Source organism: Anguilla rostrata, chromosome 4 (assembly GCF_018555375.3).
Source record: "Anguilla rostrata isolate EN2019 chromosome 4, ASM1855537v3, whole genome shotgun sequence".
Taxonomy (NCBI): Eukaryota; Metazoa; Chordata; class Actinopteri; order Anguilliformes; family Anguillidae; genus Anguilla; species Anguilla rostrata.
The window spans coordinates 59,431,203-59,456,298 of record NC_057936.1 but is presented as its reverse complement, the minus strand read 5'-3'; the positions used below and the strand labels follow the sequence as shown (position 1 = coordinate 59,456,298).

The window sequence follows — 25,096 nt, the reverse complement described above, 5'->3', positions numbered from 1 at the left end:
ATAATTATCTCTTGAACGCTCATACAAAATGAAGTATTTATTTTTTTCTTAGATTCAAAACAAACTACTTCAACTGACTGTTGACAGGGCACACTAATAACAGTGTGATTATCTTTCTAGTAAACAACCGTTGCTATGGAATGGACATTAAGGGTACAGCCTAAAGAACCATTGATGTTTCTTGAATAAAATCAGAATCAGGGATTGAAAGGGACCAATCAATCCCTCCTAATGCCAAACTGACTGATCCTAAGTTTCTCATTGTCTTTAACTAGCAGAAATCAGTATGAATGTATATTGATGGAATATATACAAGCAGATGTCATTAGTGAGGTATTTCTATTATAGTGGAAGTATTCTCTTCAATTATGAGTGAAATACTGAAAAAAATGCAACTGTTGGAATGTCAGGTCATGGCGGTGGAAGGAATGTCTTTATCACCAAGCCCACTGCTCCTCATTTGGACCATGAAATGGTCATGAAAATAGGCACAGAGTTGGCAACTCTGAATGGAGGGCCTGAGACAATACCAAAGAAACAATTACATAACAAATTAGTACAAAAATCTAGCCTAACTGTAACAGGAATAAAGAATGCTCTGTATTAGCACCTTAAACCAGGGGTATTTAACTTTGGATCTAAAATTATCAGTACTTTAAGTGTTGATTCATTATTTGGACAGCTAACAGTCAGCAACACACTTCCATGGGCTTGTGAAATACTTGAACTGGGCACCCAAAACCAACCAGAGCCCACCCCTGTCCAGCTCAGGCAGTCTGGCACCAGGCCGCGGCATTCTGGAACATGCTGAGCCAGGGCGAGGGCGACAGGGAAGCTCTCATGGGCTCTGGTGCCCAGGCCCACTGCCAGGGCAGCACCGCCCGCTCGGGGTGGGGCATCATGGCCAGGTGGCGCCCATCGGCGGAGCAGAGCCCGGCCACGCCCTGGGGCGACCCGTTCGGGTTCTGGGGGTACCGCTCGGTGGGGGACCCCGAGTCGTCCACGTAGCGCAGGGGAGCCAGGGAGCCCCCGATGACTCGGTCTTGGGCCTGAAGAGAGCTGAACTGCACCAGACCTGCAGGGAGGACGTGACACCCTTTAAATAACTAGCTAACCTCCACCATCAGCACATTAACCAACATACAGCATAAACTAGGAGTGCGGAGCTCTTCGCAAAGACAGGTACTCCTTATGGAATTTCATGTTATTGCAAATGCTTTTCTAACACAAAGTTGTAGAAACATTGGTGGCAATGGGATAGTCCCTCAAAACCCAAGACTTCCAATAAAATGTACTGCCCCTTTCATGCTAGCCACCCAAAGTATAACAAAGCATGTAAATAAATTTAGCAGAATTGTAAATCTTTAATTCAGTATTATACATTTACTTTTCAACATAATTACTAAACTATGAATGAGTGATACTTCCTCTGCATAACTGTAATATGAGCCGGGTGGTATTCCCTGTTTTTGGGGACAGGGCAGGTTCCTCACCTTCCCCATGGGCCACCCAGACGCCCAGCGACGACCCCTCCATTCCCCTCAGCATGACAGCGGGGGAGCGCAGAATGCCCACACTCACAAACCGAGACTCAAACCTGCCCGACTTGTTATGTGTCAACGTCACGTCTGAGGCTGGAAAAAAGAAAATAAACAAATGCTACACGAGTAATCTAATGTAGTCCAGCCCAAGTGAGAGTTTCCATATTTCAATTTACTGCTTTTATATCAGTAATGGAAGGAAAACAGATCATGTTTATCATGTGATAACAAAATGAAGTTTACTTAAATAAGGGGTGTGCGTTTTTCCCATCTGTTGAGATCCTACAAAGCTATGTTCAGTCCTGTGGATTTCCTGCCTGTTACCTGTGCCGTCTCCCTCACCGACCCAGCCCAGCAGGGCCATGAGCTGGCAGCCATTACACACGCCCAGACTGAGTGTGTCGCCACGGCGACGGAAACGCTCAAACTCCGCCCGCGCGCGTGGGTTAAAGGTCACAGTGGCAGCCCAGCCTGAGGAAAAGGGAGGAACAGAGAGAGGCTGTCCCAGTATGCACACTTGTCACGCCTGCATGCTCGGGCACTTGGCATGCACATTCATCTGCTAACGTAAGTGCACGAGTGTCTCCCATTTCTCGAATAATCAAAAGCGCAGTGCGCTCGATGTGCACTTTATCCATACTTGCGCTAAGACCACTCAATTGTTTTAAATATCCCCATGCACTTGGGAACTTAATACATACTTGCAAACTATATGCAAATTTACGTTCCACATCACAGTACATCACCAAAGTGTGCAGGTACACAATCGCAACTAGCCAAGTGTGGATAATAGGACAGCCCAAGTGTGTTTCTTTACACTATTACACACCATTAAAAATACATGTTTGAAGGCCAATCCGTTTAAATTTACTGCCAAGTATCTCTATGGTCTCAGCTCTCCGACAGATATCTCCATCCAAGGGTACCTTTAGCTGAGCCCAGGACGTCAGCATAGCTGAATCCACCCACAAAAACGACCATCCTAAAGGGGTCAAGGGTCGTGGATCCTGAACATATATCTTGCATTGTGACATCCCAAACCTAGTAATAAAGACACAACAGCAACATGTTGAAAATATTTCACTATTTCATAACTACAATACATTCTGACACTTCAGAAAGTATACAATATGCATTTTTTCAGTTGAATTTTCAAGCTCTAGATCTGAAAATACGTGAACCTGTGAGTAAATATGTGATATGCCAGGAGAGGGTTATTAAACCGGCTACATGGCTGACTGTGTATTAGGCTGCGTGTGTCTGCGGCTGTCCCCGTGCTGCAGTACCTCAAATCCCGCCATTGACAGAGACGCCGACATCTCTCTGTCGCCATTACTTCCTTCCTCTCGTATCACCGCCACTCGGGGGTGTCCTTCAGCTGACACACACACACACACACACACACGCACGGGCACACGCACGGGCACACGCACGGGCACACGCACGGGCACACGCACGGGCACACGCACGGGCACACACACACACACACATAAACATACATAACAGAAATAAATTAACTAACCATCCTCAGATCACAACTGAGTTTTACATTAAAATAAACATACTTAGTATGTACAAAAATAAATTGAGCTTTTTGTAAATTGAGTACTTATCATTTCAAAATAAACACTATGGAATTGCTAGCGGAAATAATAATAATAATAATCATAATAATCATTCTCACCAAGCCCCTTAAAGCTGGGTGTATGAGCAGGTTCAAAGGTTAGTCTATAAAACGGCTGTGTACGACAAGCCAACCCATCCTCCTCCTGCTGCACACACGTGGGATTGGCCTGAAGGCGTTCCAGCTGGAAGCTAGTGCTTTCCCATAATGCCCTGAGGCGAGGCAGACTGTCACTCAGCACTTCCTGTCCACAGACTCGCACTTTAACCTAGAAGACAAAAAGGCTGCTTTGTTCGACAAATGCGCTAAAGAATTGAATCACTGTAAAGCATGCATTAACCAATACTGAATTTCAATACATGTCAGTCATGTAATTTACTACATTTGACAAAGTAAAAATTATTAAGCGGATGGTCGTCAGCTGGATATTTACTGAGACAATTCAGGTTAGGCTTCCCATTCGGGGTCTGCCCCCCAATAGAAATACTACAACATGTTGCAGAAATACTGTTGCTCATACTACATTCTTAAAATATGGGTCCTCATACAGGTATGTAAAAGGACATTCAAATTCTTAAGTAAAGTTGTGGTAGCCTATACATAGAAACGTTAACATGCATGGAGTAGGAGGGGTTAACTATGATGCACTCTGAAACCAGATACTTCTGCAATCCCAAACATACAGTACTTTCATGATGAGGCAGATCAGGGCAGTGTGAATCAGCTCTCACCAGGGACTCGGGTCCAAACCCACAAGTTCTGCCAATTCTGTGACAGGGGAGTCCAGCATCTGTGTAGCTTTGGCACACTCTGGCCACATTGGACTCAGACACCTCCAGAACCAGGCCCAGCTCCTCTGAAAACAGCACCTCCATCACTGATATAGAGAGAGATGTTGAGTTTATGAAAAAGATTCTTATTTTTTCAAAGGTTACAAAGAAGGCTCCAAACCCCAAAAAAGGAAATTATGTATTTATTATTGCACTAACCTCCTGGCCCTTGCAAAGGCAAGTCTACTTCTATTCCACGATTCCCAGCAAAGGCCATCTCCAGCAGGCAGGAAATGAGCCCCCCATCACTGATGTCATGTCCTGCGCTAAGCAGTCGGTCTAGGAAATGTGCATTTCAATCACGACACAGTATGATCAAAACATTTTCCTTCACACATTTTTTTTCATCTAATTGCTTTATTTTATTTATTTAAGTCGGTTTTGTTTTTACTGTATTTTGTTTTATACTGTGTTTGTGTGCATTTTATAGCATTTTGGAAAAGTACTTTGAGCACAGTTTTAAAATTACCAGACCAACAAAAGGCTATTATTGTTATTATAATTATTAACATGCCAAACAGTAAAAATATTGAAGCTGTGAAATGCAATCATGATCAACAACTGCCCCTAATCCCCACAAAGTGGGTTGTATAAAAAGCAAATCAGATTTTTAAAAAACTGAACTGATTCAATGGGTTTTGTACATAAGTGGCTAATGTAACATTTAATCAATAGGAACACTGTATTGTGGATGGGCATGCCTCACTGATCACATCCATTATACTCCTCACTGACCCTGAATGAGCGTCTGTGTAGTGTTGAAGCAGGCAGAGAGCTTGTCTGGGTCCTCCAGGTCAGGGCTGCAGTCTCCCAGCTGCCCGTAGCACTGGGCCAGAGCAGACCCACCCAGCCTGTATTTACCCGGGCTAACAGGTACATACAGCAACAGGCCTAAAGACACAGAGAGGCACACATACACTCATCTCATTACACTGAAAGAACCACGGTCCACATGCAGGTTTGACTTCGCGACTTCAGCAGTGAACGTGAAGAATGAAAGTTGGCTGTACAGTTGGAGTAGCAAGGAACCCGGAGGACACCCTCACCGTTTCCGTCGGGGTTCTCCAGATCAGGGGTGACAGTGGCAGTTACATCAGGACACACAGCATAGACCGAGATGACCAGAGACCCTGAGAAGGCAAGACAAGGTTGACACTCATTAACAGAGCGGGAGAGCCAAAGAAACCCACAGCCGGAACTCATTCTACTGAGCACCTACTTTTTTATTGATATATTACTGCAATCATACTGCGTTTGCAGGAAGTGAGAGCACTTGCTGATGCATTCACAGTAAATGCAAATCCTTCTCTCTGCGAGTGTCACAGAAAGTCAGAGCGCCTCCAGCTTCACTGAAATATTCCAAAGTTCCAGGTAAACAGCCTCAGCCTTAGCGCTTAGCAAGCAAAAACTTACATGTTAAAATGCATGCAATGTAGCTTCGTGACAAGCCAATAGAGCGTTATGGGTCTCGCACACCTGCCCACAATGGCAGACGCTCGCGCTCGGCATACCTGGCGCTTTGACGGTTTCTTTGCCCACTCGGGCCGCCATGCTAAGGGAGTCCTTGCCTCCGTCCACGGCCACGCCAAGTTTGCCCATCACCTCGCACATGGCCTGGCACGCCTCCCACAGGCCTGCCCCCTCGCCAGGCAGCTTGGCCGCCCACATCCAGTTCCCACTGCACTTCACGTCCTGCCACCACAGTCACCGACATCGTCAGTCCGCGACCTACCGACCTACATCTCAATCTGCGCTTATCGCCTCTGAGTCAAACCAATGGGGTTAAAGATCAACAGATCTGTGTACTTTTTAAGGCGGCAGTACCTTGAGAGCGCTGACTCTGGCGAAGACCAAGTTGGTGAGGGCTTCGCCCACAGCCATGCGAGCCCCTGCAGCCGGGGACAGCAGGCCTTTGATTGGCTGCTCGCCCACTGCCGTCGCCGCCCCCTGGAGGCTGAAGGGAGAGAGGGCCACAACAGCCACGTCGGCCAGGGGGGTGTGCAGGGGACCCACACACTGCTGCTGGGCCACCAGCCCTGTCACAGAGCGGTCCACCTGAGACACGGGGCAAGGGAGGAGACGCGCCATTATCACAACAGCTACAGGTGTGGGTTGGCCTGACGATGACAACGACTGGCCCAAGGACACATCAGAGCAATATGGAGAGCGACTGTACAACAACCAGTTACCACTACCACTTCAGTTACCACTTTTTGTTGGAAAACTGTTTCTGTTTCAGATGTTTCAAATGTGCTTCAACCATGTTGGATCAGCATGGTGATACTATAAAAATATAAACAAATACAGCTGAAGTAGGGGGGAAATTCACTGACCATTAAATATAGTGGCAGGCAATGAGTGTTTGATTCTGTGTAAATGTATTTATGTGAGCATGAGAGACTTTTAAAGATGACTTTGCTGAACGGATTAGCTGTGAGGGAAAATGACCTTGTTGGTGAGGTAGCGCTTGCTGGCCACAGACGGCAGCCTCAGCACTCTTTCCAGGGCATCCATGACACACAGACCCGGGGGCAGACTTAGGGGCTGGAGAACTGGGGTCACACGCTCCAGTACAAACTCCTGAGAGACGAGAGAGGAGAAACATGACTCATCTTCTTTTACGTTTCTTTTTTTCCGTAGTGCCAGTTTTCAACTTCCCTCCCTTAGACACCCTTAGGAGGTCCCTGGCAATTCAGAACACCTGGCAAAATGATTGATACAAGCACTTTTGGTGAAACTGCAGAACCCATCTGTTGTGGGATTTATTCATTTATCACCTGACAAACATAAATGGCCTGCTCAGTTCCTACTTTACTTATTCTACATTCTTTTTCTCTCCTTAAAAATATGTTCACTCCTGCTCTGATCTAGTTTCTCATTTCTAGCACCTTCGCTTTGAAATGTGAACTGGAATGACATCATTTGAACCAGGCTACTACCAACCAGTTTGACAAGTTCCTTTCCTTACTCAGAGTGCCAGAAGGGGGAGCCCTTCAAAGGAAATTAATTTTGTCCATTGGACTACGAAAGTTTAGGTTGATGCAATAAAAATGATGCAATGAAAGCACCTAACCTTCTGTGGCATCTTCCCCAGTACCCATTCCAGATCTAAGTCCACTGGACACCGTCCACCGTCACCTTGCTCCCCTGGTGCACTGCGATCATCCACCAGCACAATCTGACAGAGAGGAACACAGAGAACTTCAGTACAGACCAGACAGAGAGGGACACAGAGAACTTCAGTACAGACCAGACAGAGAGGGACACAGAGAACTTCAGTACTGACCAGACAGAGAGGGACACAGAGAACTTCAGTACAGACCAGACAGAGAGGGACACACAGAACTTCAGTACTGACCAGACAGAGAGGGACACAGAGAACTTCAGTACAGACCACACAGAGAGGGACACAGAGAATGAAGACACAGAGCACATGTGCACAGATTTGACAGAGAGATACACACCTTGCCATCCCCAGTTATTTTTCCCACAAAGTCCACAGGGCACTTTTCGCGGCGACACACTCGCTCCAGGAAGTCCCGGTCGGAAGGGCGGAGGAGCAAAGCGTTGCTCTCCTGGTACTCTGCCCCCCAGAGCTCCAACACACTGAGGGTGGGGTCACCCGTCTGCCAGGAGAGGACAGGACACACTTTGCTTGACTGTCACCGAATTACACCACGTGCACCGTAATGGTAGATACACATGCTTCACTCTTAACAGTACTCTCTTGTTTTCATTTTAATTCTTGATGTTCATAAAAAAATTCTGGTGCCCTTTGAGAACAAACAATGTCAGACAAGTGAAATATTGAAATATGGTGGAAATTCAGTTTTAAGCTTTGAAACTAATCTAACAGACAGAAGACAAGTAACACACAGTTAATCTTTATTGTGGGGGGGGCACTTTAGACTTTGACCAAATTATATTATTTTCCCCTCAAAAGGCCCTCAAGCATTTCCTTCCTGACAACACAAAGTGTGAAAAAAAGCTTTGACACCAAGTAACATCAGAAAGAATAACAACACTAAAAATGGCCATAAAAGCGAAGCGCAGTGTAGCGCAGCGTATCACGTTTTTCAATTTTTCAGTTTGCGCGACGCGTCATTCGTGTCGGTTTCAATTTAAGCCGGCTGACACTGACACCCTCCCCCTGCGGCGAACGACGGGCGAGACGGAGGGCGATTCTCACCTTAAACCTGCTGGCGTGGACGAGCGCTCCGGCAGGCTCGCTCAGCTCCTTCAGCACGTTACCTGCGCACAGCAGCAGAATCCGCTCAGCTACCGCAACCCCCCCTCACCCACAGCCCCGTCAATCAGGCCCGACAGCTCGCTCTCCAATCTGGAGCTCGTGACACGGTCACGTCTTTAGCGGGTTTGCCGCAGCTGCGTCTGCGGGCCGTCTACGCGAAGGCAGAGGCGGACATTTCCAGGGGTCAGAAAGTAAAAATCCTGCCATGCGTTTCATCCACCCCCTGGACTCAGCCAGCTGATTTAGCTCTACCTCCTGGCTGAAGAATGGTGCCCATTTAGCAAATCCAGGTGACTGGAACAAAATCCTGGGGTGAACTTGTACGTTCTGAACCTGGATTGTCCAACCTGTGTGTGAAGGTCAGTGTGTGCGCTGTTCTCGTGGTGCCCGCGCGGGCACGTGCCCCCCGTCTCATGGCCGTCTTACCATTTCCTCCAGCGCCCTGGTCGTGAATGCTGCAGACCGGGTTCCCCTCGGCCCTCTCCAGACAGGCCCGCAGGGCCCGGTTCATCTTCTGCTCCATCTCGGCGTCCCCTCTCTGCACTGCCCCCAGGTCACGAGCGCTGGAGTTATCGCCCTGAACCTGAACACGCATTCCATTACATTACATTACATTACAGGCATTTAGCAGACGCTCTTATCCAGAGCGACTTACACAACGTTTTTTTACGTTGTATCCATTTATACAGCTGGATATATACTGAAGCAATTTCGGTGAAGTACCTTGCTCAAGGGTACAACGGCAGTGTCCTACCCGGGAATCGAACCTGCGACCTTTTGGTTACAAGCCCAGTTCCTTACCCACTGTGCTACACTCCGTCCTTACGCGCACGCAACTCAAGTGAAGCTGGTGGATCTTTTACATAAACACTTCCTGAAATTAGTCCTGAAGACTGCGGCAGGATTTCAAGGCCCAAACTCACCAGCATCACCCCAATGTCAACACTGCTTTATTAGAGTCATCTGTCAGCAGTAAGAAAACCAACATGTTAAAAAAATTAATTATTTCTATTTACAGCCCGGACGACTCAAAAGATGCCAATGTTACATTTCCCAGGATTCCATTGGTCATTCACTGCCACTGCACTGAAGACTGATTCTCAATTTCCCAGTAACGGGATAATACTGTTTGTTCATTTAACTGATCATTTTTAAAACGGCCCGTCTTCAATACCTGTATGGAAGAAGCCGCACCGCCACCAACACCAATCCTGTACACAGGGCCCCCAATCTTCACCACCTCCATCCCTGTGAACGTGATTGTGAGAGAGAGAGACACAAGGAGATTAAAACACAGGAACCTTTGAGTTGCTTAATTTTATGCTTTACAGGGTTTGTGCTGACTATGCTTCACTCATCACTTTCCTTTGAAATGAGCCCTTTATTTCAATGTTCCAGAGAGTGCCTGTAAGCCTTATGAGTGCATCTCATTACTGAAGAGCAGGTATTGCATTAAATATTGTGTAGAAGCTGTAAAACTTAATGTAATTCTCCCTAACCTGGCTTTGGATCTTCCTTCTTCACATGCTGGTCCTCAATAGAGCCCAGCCCACCGCTGAACATGATTGGCTTGATCCACTCTCGCCGTTCCCCATTGGGCAGCTGCATGCCAAAGGACCGGGCAAACCCTGACCGGCAAGAGAATAGTAACTGAGCAACACGGCCCTTATTCTCCACACCACATAGAAAGCGTTCAAAGAGCTATGCTTACATCTGCTGCTGTTGGCAGCTAATACAAAAAGAGGAGTAGTACCTGCAAGGACCGGCTCCCCAAATTTGTTTCCATAGTCTGAGGCTCCGTCACTGGCTTCAATGGACACCTGGAGTGGAGGAGCGAAACTGGGGGGGTATTCCCACCCCTCCTCCTCCCAGGGCAGGGCATAACCTGAGGAGACACACAAGCCGGTCCCTCAGTGACCTCTACAGGACAGGGTGTGGTCACCGGGAGGGTGGAGGGGACAACAGTCTACACCTGGCGAGGGCAGCTTCACAGTCACAATTAAAGGGTGGAGAGGTGCAGGGGACAAGACAGGGAGGCATTACAGTTGAGTTACGGATATTGATACGGATTAGGATAAGGATTAGTTTGTGACAACGTTACCATATAAAAAACAAACTGAAAATACCAAAGTAAACGGCTGAATCCAAACAACCCGTCAAACATGATTAGCTTAAGTATACCTACACTGCTTTCTGGGAAACAGACCTTAAAGAAGGGCTGTAATCATCTGGATTAAAAAAAAGACTACAACTCCCATTTAAGCAAGCCTTACCAGGGATGTGCAAGTTGCCAAAGCAGTATCCTGCAGTTCCAGCAATCACGTGACCCCCTCTGCCAGCGCTCTGAACATCCCGAATTCGACCGCCCGTGCCTGTGGTGGCCCCACTGAAAGGAGCCACGCCTAAAAGAAGAGGTAGGAGGGGCGATTGTCTTTTTACCACTTTGGTTTTTTCCCCTCTTATCACTCTTATTTACATATTTTATATAAATTAAGCAATTTTTGCCCAACCACTCAGAATCCCCAAAAAAATTGCCATAGGTTTACAGAACTTGAATAAGCATAAGCAGAATATTTTTTTATTAAATTCACAGAAATACCAAAAAGTGTAACAGGACTGCTTGTTTTGAAAATGAAGACAGCAATAGATGAGCATTGCATCATGGGTAAATTCCTGACCTGCAATGACTGACTACAACCCTCTACAGGATACAACAGGTATTAAAAATAGATGGAAAGACAGATCGATGACTATGAAGGTCAGCTATTCAATCGCTCGCTCAGAGGGTGAAACAGAAATGTGTATGTACGGTACCTTGTTATGTCAAAATGTTTTCAAACCTTTGATTGACCCACTAGCTGGCAAAATATAGACACACTGAATTTTGAAATAATAAAGTATTTGTGTGGGCATGGACCACTGGAAATATCATTCTGAGACAAAGCTGACAGAATATGCACATGCTACAGTCCAAGGGAATTAGACAAAAGGATGCACTGTCTTCAACAAGAACCAACCCTGCAACAGTGCTTTTGGTAGTTGACCTTAGTTGAATTATTAACCAACACAATACATCTTTGGCAACAGTCTTCCACACATAATACAAGAAATACTGAGTGAGTTCAGATTGCGTCTTGCAGGCATTAAGACAATTTCAGTAACTCCCAGAAGCTAACTGAAAATGCTAGAGAAAATATGCTTTCGTTTCTGACACACCTGTGGGAAAGTTGTGGGTCTCCGCAGTGAAGATGACGTGTCGGGTGGCCCGTCGAGTCACGTAAGAACTAGACTGTGCTGGATCACTGGGATACATACACTCTACTTCCATGCCCACGATACCACTGCAAAAAAAGACACACACACACACAGACACATGCACAAATATATACACTTGAACAGACACAAAACCAATAAGATAAATACACAAATAGTCTATATGCATCAACTGATTGTCATTGTCACAGTATATATAACACAGGTCATTTAACTTTGACCAGACTTATCCATTATAAAATAAGGGTCTGAGACGGCGATAAACAGAATGTAAATCAGTGCACTGGCTCCATCTGCAGGATCTATCGAATACTGCAAACTCCCTCTGAATTACTAGTTTCATGTCTCACCTGCTGTTGTCACAAAATTTGATTACATTATTCTGGTTGCTATGGCGCTGGGTCCCCATGATAAGGCTGAAAAGTGTCTCCTTTTGCTCCTGTCCATCAATGGTCATGTGACCTCGGAAAAACCAATGGCGACTGTGTTCACTGAAAGAGGGAGTGACAATTCCATAATAAACATAAGACATACTAAGCATTGTGATAAAATGCATTATGTAAATACTTAACTGAAAGCACCACCCCCAAATAAAATAAAAATATAAACCGACCTGTTGGACTGGGCAAGATCAAAACACTCTACACTAGTGGGGTTTCTGTTCACCCTCTGGAACAGAGCAGTGTAGTAATCCAGGTCCCATGGGTCAAACGCCAGACCTGTACATAGACACAGTACAAATACTTCACTCAACTACGTCACTGCTTCAGTTACATATCAAGGTCGGTCATATACAAATTTCAGTCAGATTGTATAACAAAATAACATTCACCGTGCAACACACTGTGCTGTGCAACAGGTCAAGCTTCTTAACCCTTCGTGGCAGTTACACCCCAGAGTACTGTGTATTGTCTTCTTAAGTGAAGTGTAACCACTTTGCAATGGTTTATACAGCAAATAACATTTTACCGGAGGACTGGGTGTACTGAGTTGCAAAGGTAAAAGGCAGGCAATGAGCACTAAGAGAGTGCTTAGAGGCAATTCATGCCAGAAATTAAAATGCTTAGAGTGAGAGATGCAATAAAGGTCTGTTGGAAATACTACAACCAATAACACGCAAGCCAAGTAAAAAGCAAACACAGACAAAGAAAACTCATTGAAAAACGCAAAACGCCACAGTTTAGTTAGCGCAGACAACAGAGCCCCGTGATCTAATCAAAAACACCCCTGTCTTGTGACTTCCGCTGTCATTTTAACCTTGTTAAGGACCATGTGACAAACACCCCCCTTTTCTCATTGGCATTAGGTTCTGCACACAGAGACAGGATGGAAGGAGAAAAAGAGAGTGAGAGACAGGGAGAGGGAGAAAGTGTCTGTTTGGTAAAAAACCGAGAGCAGTGAGACTGAACAGCAGTCACAGCCGTTTCCATAAAGCCTGCGAAGTTCTATTCGTGATTACAGGTATACAGAATAGGAGCAAAGAGACGGGTATAACGACAGAAGGGGCATTTCCCAGCCTGTCTCGATTGACAGATTCATCCCCCCCCTCCTTACCAAGCTCCTCATTAGCCTTCTCCAGGGCAGCGCGGCCCTCCCCCAGAATATCCACCTCAAACACCTCCTGAGGGCGCGCCTCCACAGCAAAAGAAGAAATCGGACGAGGGTATATGCACTCCGTCATGCTGTCGTACAAGCTGGCGATCAGTTTCTCCATCTTTTCTTCTGCCATTGTCTCACTCGCTCCATCTTTGGGCTGTAACGGACAATGGGAACCACAAGCCCCGGTTCAGTACGTATTCTGCTAAAATCTGCAAGACCATCCCACACAAGAACGTCCCTGACATCAGTTCCCATAGCATACATTTCCCCTCAGTCATAAATAGACTCGTGCAACTCAGTCCTGGACGATTTATACATGCACTTCTCCTTATTAAAACAAAGAAAGATTTAATAATGGTGAAATGCCATGGCAAGCTCCTAATGCAAGGGGACTCTGCTAAAGCACTTCATAGTCAAAAACCTCATAAAAATTAGATCCGTAAAAACACGCCACATTATTATTTTCTATCTTGTTTCACTGTGTATAACCGATAAATTGTAGAGAAAACAGTGAGGACATGCAGACTGGCTCCTCCCGTCTGTAGCAGGGCGGAGACGGCACCTTCATGAGGAGTCGGCGCGAGAGCTCCACGCGGGCCACCTGGCTCAGGCCCACACTCTGACAGATGGACACTGCATTGGTGGACCAGGCAGTGGAGAAATTCAGCCTACAAGGAGGAACACACCGACACAGGAAGCAGGAAAAATGAGAGTGAAAGGCAGGTCATGACAATTAGGAAAGTCATTTGAGCCTGCTACTTTTATTACACATCAGGATCTACGCTTCAGTTCGCCTCTCCCAATGGGCAACTTTATGAGGTGTAAATCAATGCGCATGCAATTTACCCCCAATTTCAACCTCCTCTCACCCCCTCTCTCACCTGGGCCCAATCTCCACCACGATCTCCCCCGGCCCCGCCCTCAGAAAGGGCTCCTCCGCCAGCAGCTCTGCCTGGAGCGGAGGACTGAACAGCCAGCGGAGGACATTCTTCTGGTCTTGGCTGAGAGGAGCATTGGCTGGGAGAAGAAAATATGAAAAAGAGTTAGAAAGTATTCAAGTAAAAAAGAGTTCAGCTTCACCTGTTAGTTTCCCTTCTTATCCACCATTGTCCCTAACCTAGTTTTAATAAACATTTCTACCCTGTCACTCACCTACATCTTTCAGACTCTCAGCAAAGCTCTACCCAACACCATGTCCTGTTTTGATCCAGCTCTGCTGCCCCCCCCTTACCACTCAGCTCCACATTGTAGCAGTGTTCAGTGAGGATGATGATGTCCGGATGGAGCAACGCGGCCCTCTGAAGGCTCCGCCCTCTCTCCGCCTCCTTTCTGTAGAAGTGCAGCACCGTCATGACCTTCAGACCTGCAAAGGGCACAGATGGCATCACGAGTGGAGGTCACTGCAGGGAAAGCACCCCCACATCCAAAAGAACACTCCCACACACACAGGGAATCTGTAAAGCTGAAAGCAGTAGGCTATATTGTTCTAATCTGTGGCACAAAGTGTTTGAATTAGGGATGTAAATGAATATCTGAATATTCAGAAACTCCTTAGAAATTTAAAACTCAGATAATGCAAATGTATAATGAGTGACTTAATCTGCATAAATGTATATGGAAGCATGATGTCTCACCAGGATGAATCTCTAAGTCTGACATATCATTTAGTATTGTTAATTACAGCCATTATCCACCCCCTGGTAAACAATACTGTGAATTATATCAAAATAATTTAAATGATTTTTAAATTGAATTTGATAAACATACTGATGCGTGAGCGTGACAATACACTAGCATCTGGATGACACCACATTCCAATGTCAGTGAATGTGGGTGTACACGCACCAATCAATTCACACTATAAATTACAATGAAAGCTGGTTTGAGATGTGGGTTCAGTACGAATCTGGCGGTCTTTTATTGAGTTTTTTGCAACCTAGCAAACAACATGTCAGCAAGTCCTGTCGAGCCTATAATCAATACATAAGAAGCTTCAAACAGTGGACTGACCTGAAATCTGAGAATGAATCGATTTGGAATGTGTGTCAGAATACCTCACGTACAAGTGAAAAATGTTTGCCAGGACTACTACTACAGACACTTCTGAAGTGCAGTATAAATTTCAAACTTCATATTACGCCTTATAGTTGGCTCTAACAGAGACATTGGAGGGACAGGGGCCAGTTTGATTATTTGCCTGTTGCATCACAAAGTATGCACCTCATGTGTCGCGTCCTCCCGTGGATTAGGACTACAACCACTTGATTTCTTGCTAGAACGTTATTTAATTTTCAAATAATTTTTTCAGAGAATACTCGTGACCTCAAGCATAGACTATTAACGACGTGAGGGTAGCTCAGGCAAGCAGTTACAAGCGAATTATTTCTCACGCGGATGCAACTTTTACTCACCGGTGTTACCTAGCAAGAGTTAGGTATGATAACAATTTAGAAACTGTATCAGTGCAATTGAAATCCTCACCTTGTAAGAATAATTTTATATGCATCTATCGCGACAACTGTTCTCATATCGACGGCTCCTAATTAAAAAAGGCCATTTCTTTTTTTTCCCTACAGAATGTGTGAAAGCACTAGGCTACAGACGGTAACCGAACGTCTTCACAAGAAAAAATTGTACATTAAACGCTAAAATATAACAGATCAGCGCCACTCTTACCTTGAGCAATGTACTCTAGCCTAACTTTCGCCTGCCACTCAGTATTGACACACGTGCGCTACTCCATACACTGCAGCAATCTTCCGCAACTTACGAACATCATAGTGCGCATGCACTGGTTCTACTCGCTCGCGCGGAGTAGAATAGATTTTTGTCAGTGTGGGGGCGGAGACTTATGCTAATGTGTTCACTGGTAGTGAAGTATCCATTTAAAAAAAGCACACTGTGCATGGTCAGCAACAATGCTTGGGTTTGCTGTGGCATGCAAATAATGCTAAAAGGTATTAAGGGGCCTAATGTTTGCCAAGAAGACATTCCCCACACCATTAGACCACAACCACCAGCCTGTGCCTATGACACAAGGCAAGATGGATCCATGGATTCATGCTGTTTATGTCAAATTCTGACTATCATCAGCACGTTGCAAAAATTGAGACACGCCAGATCAGGCAATGTTTTTCCAGTCTTTAATTGTCCAGTTGTGGTAATCACGTACCCAGTGTAGCCTCATCTTCCTGTTCTTAGGTGGCAGGATTGAAACCAGGTGTGGTCTTCTGCTTCTGTAGCCAATTCACTTCAAGGTTTGATGCATTGTGTGGTCAGAGATGCACTTCTGCACACCACTGTCTGTTATTTGAGCATTTGCGGCCTTTCTGTTGGTGTGAACAAGTCTGCCCATTCTCCTCTGGCCTTTCTCATTAACAATGTGTTTTCAGCCACACAACTGTTGCTCACAAGGATGTTTTTTGTTTATTCCACCATTCCCTGTAAACTCTGGAGACTTGAAGGTGCATGGAAAAAGCCCAGGAGGGTAGCTGTTTATGAGATGCTGGAACCACCATGTCTTACGCTAATAACCATGGTTATTACCTACCATGGTGAAATTTGCATAGATCACCCATCCTAATGTTTTGCCAAACAAGTAAACCTCCACACCATGTCTGTATGCTTTATATACTGAGTTGCAACCACGTGTGTAATCACAGTTGTATTTTTCAAATCAAACAACTATGAGACAAAATTCACAATTTAATGTGTGTGTGTTTTTTTTCCAACAGACATTCAACTACTGTATATTACAACAATGCGATTCAATTAGTTAAATCTCCCTATTCCAAGTCAGCATAAGTAGGCTATTAGAAGAAATGACCGTCATCTGGTTCAGATTTCAGAGGTTTACCACATAACTGCAATTATTTTTAAATGTAAAACTGTGAGTGTCAGGGTATGAAAATGTGCAATAGGTGGATAAAACTACGAACTTAAGTTTTCACGCAATTAAACTTAATAAAAACCTGGCCTACACAGCAGTGCTAACGCTATGTTTTAAGATTACAATTCGTTATTCTATGTTGAGACGGTGCGGAACTGGGTCGCAGCTCTGAATCGTTATGGACTAAGTAGCTACATGCATAAATATTCCACAAGTTAAAAAAAATTAAAATCCACTTCGATGCAGCTGTTCAGCTGGTCCCGCAGCCATCTTGAGAGATGTAAACAAGCTGACCGACTTGCGAAGTCCATTCCATAGATTGACTTAGCCTGCAAAATCAGAACAAGGAAATGCTTTCCAGCCAAAAGAACACAATAAGAAAAAGAATAAAATATTAAGCGCTTCAAGAAACATTGTTGGTGAACTGAAGTTCATCTTTAATATGTTTCTGAAACAGTGGGTCGGGTAAGAATGATTTGGTGTTGCACGCTATGTAATGTTAGCTAACGTTAGCTTTTAGCTGACGTTTGCTAGATAGCTAGCTGTTTCCACGGAGGGTTTGTTATTTTTTTATGGTGCCTTGACAACATGTGTGGCCGATAAATGACCGTACTGTTAGCTATATATTCACGTACAGCTAGCTAGCTAACGTTTTTGTATAGCGTTAGTCCTAGACTCACATTGCACATTTGCCATTTTCTTGATCATTAAATTAATTGTGCGATAGCTATTGCTAGGCTAGCGCAAGCAATATAAGTTTGTCGTTACCGAGCTCAGTTAATCAACGTTAGCTACAGTAATGCTAGCCAACTTAGACTAGCTACCATACCTGGGACTTGGTTGGTAGCCTGCGCTAGACCTAGCTGTCTTTTGGTAGATTCTGTAGCCAGCCAGCTAACGTAGTTGGTTGTCAGATGTCGAATAACGCTAGTCTAGTTGACTAAAATCAGACACAGCGTTATAGACTATACTACTGAATCATTTGTCTATCTTTTAGTTAAGGTTAGACAACTGTATCGAGAGCTAGCTAACTGGCTACATCAGCTGGTAACTGTGTAGCTTGCTACCGTTTGCTGCTTAGACTAACAAAAAATCTATCGTTAACTACCGCTTGGATTCGCAAGCTATGTGGTGGTAGTCAAACGTTGTTAGTTCACTAGCCTAGCCTGAAACAGTAGCTGTTAGAGATACATCTAACGCTGTCTATCTGAGCTAGTGATCTACAGTCCAACGCTGTCCTGTTAACCTGGCTAGTTAACTCTTGCTGTCACCACAGCTATTAAATTAATATTTATTTGGTAATGCGCAAATATTCCTTTAGGAGTTTATATTTATAGGCAACAATCAGACGTAGTAAATAACGTGTTGACGTGTAGGACATAGTAGCGAACCTGCTAGTATAACTTGCAATCGCTGCGAGGTCATAATTAATAAGATTGAGTTTTGACAGATTAACCTACAGCTTGATTTTTAGTTAATCCTAGCTATTTGCAGTTCATTGTTGTTTGGTGGCATGTTCGATTCACGGAAAGATGGATAGAATATTCTTCTATAGTTGGCGTGTACGTAGTCTACATCTTAAGTACATAATTATTGTTTGCTAGCTAGATTCCCGGTTCGAGAGATTTTGTGTCAACTAACTTGGCTTGTTTTCTAACGTTAGTTTGCGAGCCTTTCGAGTACTTCAATCGCCATAATATTATATATATTTTTTATAGATACCCATAATAGATAATAGTAGAAATAAGTAGCGTAAATATATTTGAACACAATGAGTAATAGAAAATTATGTATCTGCTGTTGCGCAGATAAAAGTATTATATAGAAGTGGAGGCATCTGGATTAATCATGGCCTGATTCATTGTTTTAATAGTTTTGGTCGTAAAAAATATATTTAGTTTTTTGGTATTCCGGAATAACAAGCTATGTATGCCCTAGATTTTGTTTGTATTCTTATTTCCCATTCGCTGGCTCTTTATTAGGAATGGCTGAGCCTTGGGGGGTGAGGACTCCAGTCTGAGGGGGGACAGAGAGGTGAAAAGGGCACAGCGGTTCGGAGCAGTCGGTGGTGCTCAAGAAGAAATGGACCAGGACTACGAGAGACGCCTTTTAAGGCAAATCAATCATCAGAATCTGTCAGAACGCCGACTAGCCAAAGTGAGCAGAAGCGGGACAGGGATGAATCATTTTTTTTGACCAACTTGTTCCAGGAATTTTTTTGATAAATTATGACATAGAAAAGATTTTTAAATTTTAATCCAGCGGTTCATAGAGGAATGATAATAATATGTTCCAGTATGTTCCAAATCCCACGTGTCATTATGGTACTGTTGAAGTCCAGTTCAATAGACAGTTTTAACACTGAATATTCATATTTTATCTCAGGTATTTAATTTCCCATCAGTAATGCATCCATTTTCACACACACACTTTTACCTTCTCCTTCCAGTCAGGGTGTGCAAGTTCCAGTCCATTAAGTGTTAAGTCAGGAGACCGCTTCATACCCACCCGTGCTGGCAGCAACTGGAGCGTTAACTTCCACTGCGCTAATGTGAGTCTGATGTAATCGGCTGCACCGTGCTTCTACCTGAGCCTATTCCGGTTGAGACCTCTAGCTCTCACAAAAATTGTGTGTAGAATACATTCTCGTTCTCATTATACCTCACATTGATTCAAGAGTGATATTTAAATGGAGCAGTGGTAGTGCTGCCGTTATACTGTGCATCACATACTGTACATCTTTAATTCTATTTTGTCATGAGACCACAGCCTTTGTAGCTTCAATGTTCTTTCTTTCTTTGTGCGGACCCCTGCCAGGAGAACTGCAGATCTCCAAACCAGAACCACAAGGCTAAGGAAGCTGGCTCAGACACAGGAAAAGGTATGGCTGTTATCAATATGGTACGCGCCACCCTTTTTCTGTTTCGCTGTGTTCTGGGCTGCTCCTCATTCATATCAGTTGACCTATCCAGGGGGACTTCAGGCAGTACGAAAGCACTCGAATGGAACAAACTGTCCCATGTTCTGTCAATCCCTTGAAGGCTACTGGAGGGCATCGAGTCACATGTTGTTGTTTTTTTATGTGTGGGAGAGCTTAAAAGCGTGAGGTGTGACCCCTCTTCCCCTGGCTGACAGATGCTGTGGCGTATGCTGCCCTGCTGAGGAATGAACTGCTGGGGGCCGGCATCGAGGCTGTGGCAGACCCACACGCGGATGGCCGCAGACAGGCCCTCCCAGCCGAGGGCACTCACAGCCTCTTCAGGGTGAGGGTGGGGCAGGGTGGGGGTAATGAACCTGCAAAGGTGAGGGTGGAAAACAGATTGAGGAGATGAGAAAATTTAGAAGAGGGGAACAACAGAGAGAAAGTGAGGGATGAAAGGTAAAGGTGGGTCAACGCTACTGTCTTTGTTTTAATGCAAGTGCTTCTCTGCTTCTGCAGTACACCATCCATACAAAGAGAGTGCCTTGTGACAGTGGGAACGAAGTCTCGCCCTACTCCCTGTCTCCACTCAGCAACAAGAGGTAACGTTACCGGTCTCATGGGACCCTATTCAGACTCGGCAGATTTGTGCACCTGCTTCGGCATTTGTTGTCAAAGTTAGGGGTGTTCTCTAAGCGGGTATACAGACTCACCACGTGCGTGTGCTTATCTCTGATATTGGGAGGCTCTACCTTTCAGGCACTTGAAAATTTGTTCAGATGAAGCACATGCGCATGAATGTAAAAAAAAAAAAAAAACTGCCACTGGTATTCTACTTACACTGTATTTCTGGTATCTAACTGCTGTAAGCAGACGAGACTAATTATGAAAAGCTATTAAATTAACTTAAAGCACTTGTGCATTTGTGATAAAATATAACCATAAGTCTTCACCTTAAAGCTGAAAAATATTTGAAAAGAATAAAAAGCCTTTACAATGAAGCAACGATTAATAAAACGTGCTGTGTGAGTCCGTATTTGTGATGGCTTTCAGGTGCCCCATTAGAAACAATAGCCTATTGAACAAGAAGTAGCCCCTTGCTGTGTTAAAAATACTGTTTACGTATCGATCTGCAGCCCATTTTTAGTTTTTATTTGACCAAAGCGATGGGAATGCTTTCTGCTGGCACTGTCCATTGAAGGCTTGAATGCTGTTGTAAATATGCAACATTCCCCGATGGACTAGACATTCCTCTTTTTGTGAGTGAAATGCATGAGGAAGAATGTGTTTAAGTCAGTCTGAAAGCATGTATCTCTGTTTAAAATGGCAAAAACCCTCATTGTGCTGGCTCCATTTCACACCACGTAAGCACTGAACTGTGAATTTGCTTAAACTGCATAGGTGTGGAAATTTCTAATTAAGTTGACTTTGCAAAGTGTATATCTCAAGATTGAATAGGCCACATAATGTGTCCAGTTCCATATTAAAATGTCTTATTATTCATCTCTGCTGTTTGATCAATTTTCTTGGGGTCTAATTTAATTTATCCTTCTCCACAGTGATATATTTTGACTTGTAAATGTTTCAGTAAAACTTGAACATAAAATAAGCTTAGATGGCATTTTGTGCTGATATTACCACGCGTGTGTTTGATCTCACCGACTCTTAGATAATTACACATAAAACAAAAAATGAACGTGTGAGGAGGACTGCTCGAGTGTAACAGTGGAGAAGATTCCAGAAAAAAATTCCTGCCTTTATTTTTATTTTTTTCTCTTTTTCACCGTGTGCGTTTGCAGTCACAAACTCCTCCGCTCTCCCCGCAAGCCGGCCCGAAAGATCTCCAAGATCCCGTTCAAGGTGCTGGATGCACCGGAGCTGCAGGACGACTTTTACCTCAACCTGGTGGACTGGTCAGCGGGGAACCTGCTGAGTGTGGGGCTGGGGGCCTGCGTGTACCTGTGGAGTGCCTGCACCAGCCAGGTGAGGGAGCTGAGGGGGGCACTTCAGAGCCATCAGACCCCCCCGTTCTGTAAGGGTGGGGCAAAGGGTACCCAGCAGCCTCAGCGTTTGTGTGGGCGGTAAACTGAGGAAGGTGCTTATTGGCGTTAGGAACATGGATTTGAATGCCCCGAACAGCTGCAGTGTGTTGAGCGAGTGAACCTTTTACCACGGCACCGGGCATCTGACCACATGTAATACCCTTTGCACTTTCAGATTTAAGTACAGTAATTGCAGAGGTTTCAGATGTCAGAGTTACTCTTATGGCATTTTGAGTATTTGGGTACTTTTTAAGTGGCATATATACACTTTTACACTGTTTACATTACATGCGCCAACATCTTGGCATTGCTTTCTGGCTTTATACTTTAACAGTGTTGTGTTACTTCACATTGTGTACCTATACCCTTTTCCTTGCTGTTCCTTTGATGTAAACTAAACGTTGCAGCCCCATGTCACTGAAGAAGGTTGCTTGTAAAATGAATAAATTATAATTGATAATATGTAATAAGAGGGGCAATGGAAGAGGAGAAGGATGGGCAGGGGCGCAAGTATTGGTTTTGACAGCTGCTTGGTTGTCCAGGTGACAAGACTGTGTGACCTTTCGGTGGATGGAGATTCAGTGACGTCAGTGTGTTGGAATGACAGGGTGAGTCTGGAAGCTGCTCTACTCAGAAGCAAAGTTTCACACACACAGTCTGCCGATAAAACGGACTGAAGTAGAGGCGGAAATGTGTTTTTAGCATATAATGTATACACATATACTTACAGTACACATGTACAGTAATTTCTGCCTCTTAGTATTATCAGCCTTTGTTGTTTGACTTTCTCTAAACTTGAAAAATCAGAAGCAGAATGTTAGAAGCAGGCTGAGCCTAATTTCCTTCACGTGAACCGTCAAGTCAGCTGGTGAATAATTGATGTGTGGCTATAGAGGGACATTCCTTATGTGAAGCGGCTGTAAAATGTGAAGTACACACTGATTCTGCTATTAGTCGTATTTCAGTTACGGATAAATGCAATCTAATGAACACACACACTCTCTCTCTCTCTGTCCTTCTGCCTCAGGGAAGTCTGGTGGCAGTGGGGACCCATAAAGGCTACGTCCAAATTTGGGATGCCGCAGGGGGGAGGAAGCTAACCAGCCTGGAGGGTCATTCTGCTCGTGTTGGTAGGTCTCCCTCAGAGGAAGGTGTAAAGTGTAGCTAAAACGTAACGGTAATTCACTGGAGCTGTAACTGGGGTAGAATGATAGGAAGTGGAGAGGGCTTCTGTAAGGCCGATGTGGGGGAGCTGTTAGTGTGGGGGTGCTCTTAAGTGCCCTGATCGCCCCCTCCTAGGTGCCCTGGCCTGGAATGGGGACCAGCTGTCCTCCGGCAGTCGGGACCGGGTGATCCTGCAGAGGGACGTGCGCACACCCCCGCCCGCCGAGAGGCGGCTACAGGGACACCGGCAGGAAGTGTGCGGCCTCAAGTGGTCACCTGACCACCAGCACCTCGCCTCGGGAGGAAACGACAACAAGGTTGGTGCTGAACATCTGAACACACACACACACACACACCACACATACACTCAGACATGTATTGGGTATCTGCTGGTGCCCTGTGCATCATGTGTCATGTTATTACAAAGTATGAAAGTGTGCTCACTTAAGTATCTTGTCAGTGATGCGCGTTCTGATTGGCTGAGTGGCACTTTATTGACGCACTAAAAGTTGCTTTGCCTTTCTCCAGCTTCTGGTGTGGAACAGCTCCAGCCTGCTCCCGGTGCAGCAGTACAGCGACCACCTGGCCGCGGTGAAGGCCATCGCCTGGTCCCCGCACCAGCACGGGCTCCTGGCCTCCGGGGGCGGCACCGCGGACCGCTGCCTCCGCTTCTGGAACACCCTGACCGGGCAGGCCCTGCAGAGCACCGACACCGGGTCGCAGGTGTGCAACCTGGCCTGGTCCAAACACGCCAACGAACTGGTGAGGCCCTCACACTCAACACACTGACACCTAGCGAAGCGCGCCCTGTCAAAGACCACGTCTATACCGAACGACCACCGAGCTGCTGCCTCTGACGCGCTAGCCCCCCCCACAGGAGGGTATCATTCATGTCTCTGTGTGCGTTCTCAGGTCAGTACGCACGGCTACTCTCAGAACCAGATCCTGGTGTGGAAGTATCCGTCCCTGACGCAGGTGGCCAAACTGACAGGGCACTCGTACAGAGTGCTTTACCTGGTGAGGGCGCTTTACCTGGCGATGGAGGGCTCGTGCAGGAATGCTAGGAAGAACAGAGCTTTAGTTTTGCATGCCCACTGTCTATGGTCTGTTGTGCTGAGTTCAAATTTATAAGTAAATTTCCCACATCCACGTATTAAGTATTTTTTCTCGACTGCCAGCTTACACCTGCGCCCGGTTTCCTCTCCCCCTGACAGGCGGTATCTCCAGACGGCGAGGCCATTGTCACGGGAGCGGGCGACGAAACCTTGAGGTTCTGGAACGTCTTCAGTAAGACGCGCTGCACCAAGGTGAGGCTTTCATCCCTGTCACATACCCGTCCAATGGGGCAGTCCGTTACTGCGAAGAAGCATTACTCCGACAGAGTTGTAGTAGTCACAGTTTGTAATTACATAAATGGATTATGCACGGGGGGGAAAAGCATTAACACGAGCAAATCGGATCTAATATCCTTTTAACATTTTATTACCCTTTCAGACTAATGACACGGTTGTGAATTGTATTTACGACTACTTGGTACTGAAGTCATTTTCACTGTGCTTTACACCCCCGTGTTGGTTATTGCCGTAATCGTGAAATGCATCATCGTTACAAATTGGAAAATATCTAATGAATGTCATTGTGACAAAGTGCCTTTGCTCTTGTCCTGTAGGAGTCCAAGTCAGTGCTGAACCTTTTTACCAGGATACGATAGTGAAAGAGACACTGGGGAAGAGCAGTGAAGCACCATCCCCCAGTGGCTGGGAAACAGACTTTATCCCCTTGGGAGTTCAGCACAAGGCACCAACCGCTGCTGAATGGACTCCCCAGAGAACTCTGTGACTTTGAGCTTTTATACTACGGACAGTCAACCATGGACATGCCTATTTTTCAGTATGCAACGTGCTGTCGATATTAAAACTAGAGGGAAGGACTCTTGTGAAATGGAAACTTGTGTACGTGGAATTT

General features: G+C 45.3%; 2 protein-coding genes across 5 annotated transcripts; one reads left to right on the top strand and one right to left on the bottom strand.

Moving 5' to 3' along the window:
• Window positions 1-22: 22 nt before the first annotated feature.
• On the bottom strand, window positions 23-15,950 carry pfas (phosphoribosylformylglycinamidine synthase). Of its 2 annotated transcripts, none has more exons than XM_064333607.1 (29): window positions 15,793-15,950; window positions 14,348-14,479; window positions 13,998-14,133; window positions 13,679-13,784; window positions 13,072-13,270; window positions 12,131-12,236; window positions 11,868-12,008; window positions 11,461-11,585; window positions 10,518-10,646; window positions 9,998-10,129; window positions 9,744-9,872; window positions 9,419-9,492; window positions 8,671-8,827; window positions 8,185-8,246; window positions 7,460-7,621; window positions 7,069-7,173; window positions 6,444-6,575; window positions 5,820-6,050; window positions 5,507-5,687; window positions 5,042-5,125; window positions 4,731-4,886; window positions 4,155-4,274; window positions 3,897-4,042; window positions 3,226-3,433; window positions 2,828-2,919; window positions 2,468-2,582; window positions 1,866-2,012; window positions 1,494-1,634; window positions 23-1,075 (listed from the first exon to the last, which is right to left on the bottom strand). In XM_064333607.1, the coding sequence occupies exons 2-29, from the start codon at window positions 14,466-14,468 to the stop codon at window positions 768-770; spliced, it is 3,945 nt and encodes a 1,314-aa protein (XP_064189677.1). In that variant the 5' UTR covers window positions 14,469-14,479; window positions 15,793-15,950; the 3' UTR covers window positions 23-767. The 2 variants fall into 2 exon arrangements, with proteins under 2 accessions (XP_064189677.1, XP_064189678.1); XM_064333608.1 differs by having other exon boundaries at window positions 2,828-2,913.
• A 1,125-nt stretch (window positions 15,951-17,075) lies between these two features.
• Window positions 17,076-25,078, top strand: fzr1b (fizzy/cell division cycle 20 related 1b). 3 transcript variants are annotated; one of them, XM_064333625.1, is made up of 14 exons: window positions 17,081-17,470; window positions 18,988-19,162; window positions 19,455-19,556; window positions 19,823-19,886; window positions 20,141-20,268; window positions 20,445-20,527; window positions 21,725-21,908; window positions 22,510-22,575; window positions 22,995-23,097; window positions 23,267-23,448; window positions 23,660-23,893; window positions 24,044-24,148; window positions 24,346-24,438; window positions 24,801-25,078. In XM_064333625.1, exons 2-14 carry the CDS (start codon window positions 19,088-19,090, stop codon window positions 24,840-24,842), a joined length of 1,461 nt encoding a protein of 486 aa, XP_064189695.1. In that variant the 5' UTR covers window positions 17,081-17,470; window positions 18,988-19,087; the 3' UTR covers window positions 24,843-25,078. The 3 variants fall into 3 exon arrangements, with proteins under 3 accessions (XP_064189697.1, XP_064189695.1, XP_064189696.1); XM_064333626.1 differs by lacking the exon at window positions 17,081-17,470 and adding an exon at window positions 17,598-18,567; XM_064333627.1 differs by lacking the exon at window positions 24,044-24,148 and having other exon boundaries at window positions 17,076-17,470.
• Window positions 25,079-25,096: the final 18 nt, after the last annotated feature.

Coding starts and splice junctions, on each gene's coding strand:
- fzr1b (XM_064333625.1), top strand. CDS start 19,088: ATGGACCAGGACTACGAGAGACGCCTTTTAAGGCAAATCAATCATCAG. Junction 19,887..20,140: donor TGGCTCAGACACAGGAAAAG/GTATGGCTGTTA, acceptor CCTGGCTGACAG/ATGCTGTGGCGTATGCTGCC. Junction 20,269..20,444: donor GCACTCACAGCCTCTTCAGG/GTGAGGGTGGGG, acceptor CTGCTTCTGCAG/TACACCATCCATACAAAGAG.
- pfas (XM_064333607.1), bottom strand. CDS start 14,468: ATGACGGTGCTGCACTTCTACAGAAAGGAGGCGGAGAGAGGGCGGAGC. Junction 6,576..7,068: donor TGGGGAAGATGCCACAGAAG/GTTAGGTGCTTT, acceptor CTCGTCTCTCAG/GAGTTTGTACTGGAGCGTGT. Junction 6,051..6,443: donor AGCGCTACCTCACCAACAAG/GTCATTTTCCCT, acceptor CCCGTGTCTCAG/GTGGACCGCTCTGTGACAGG.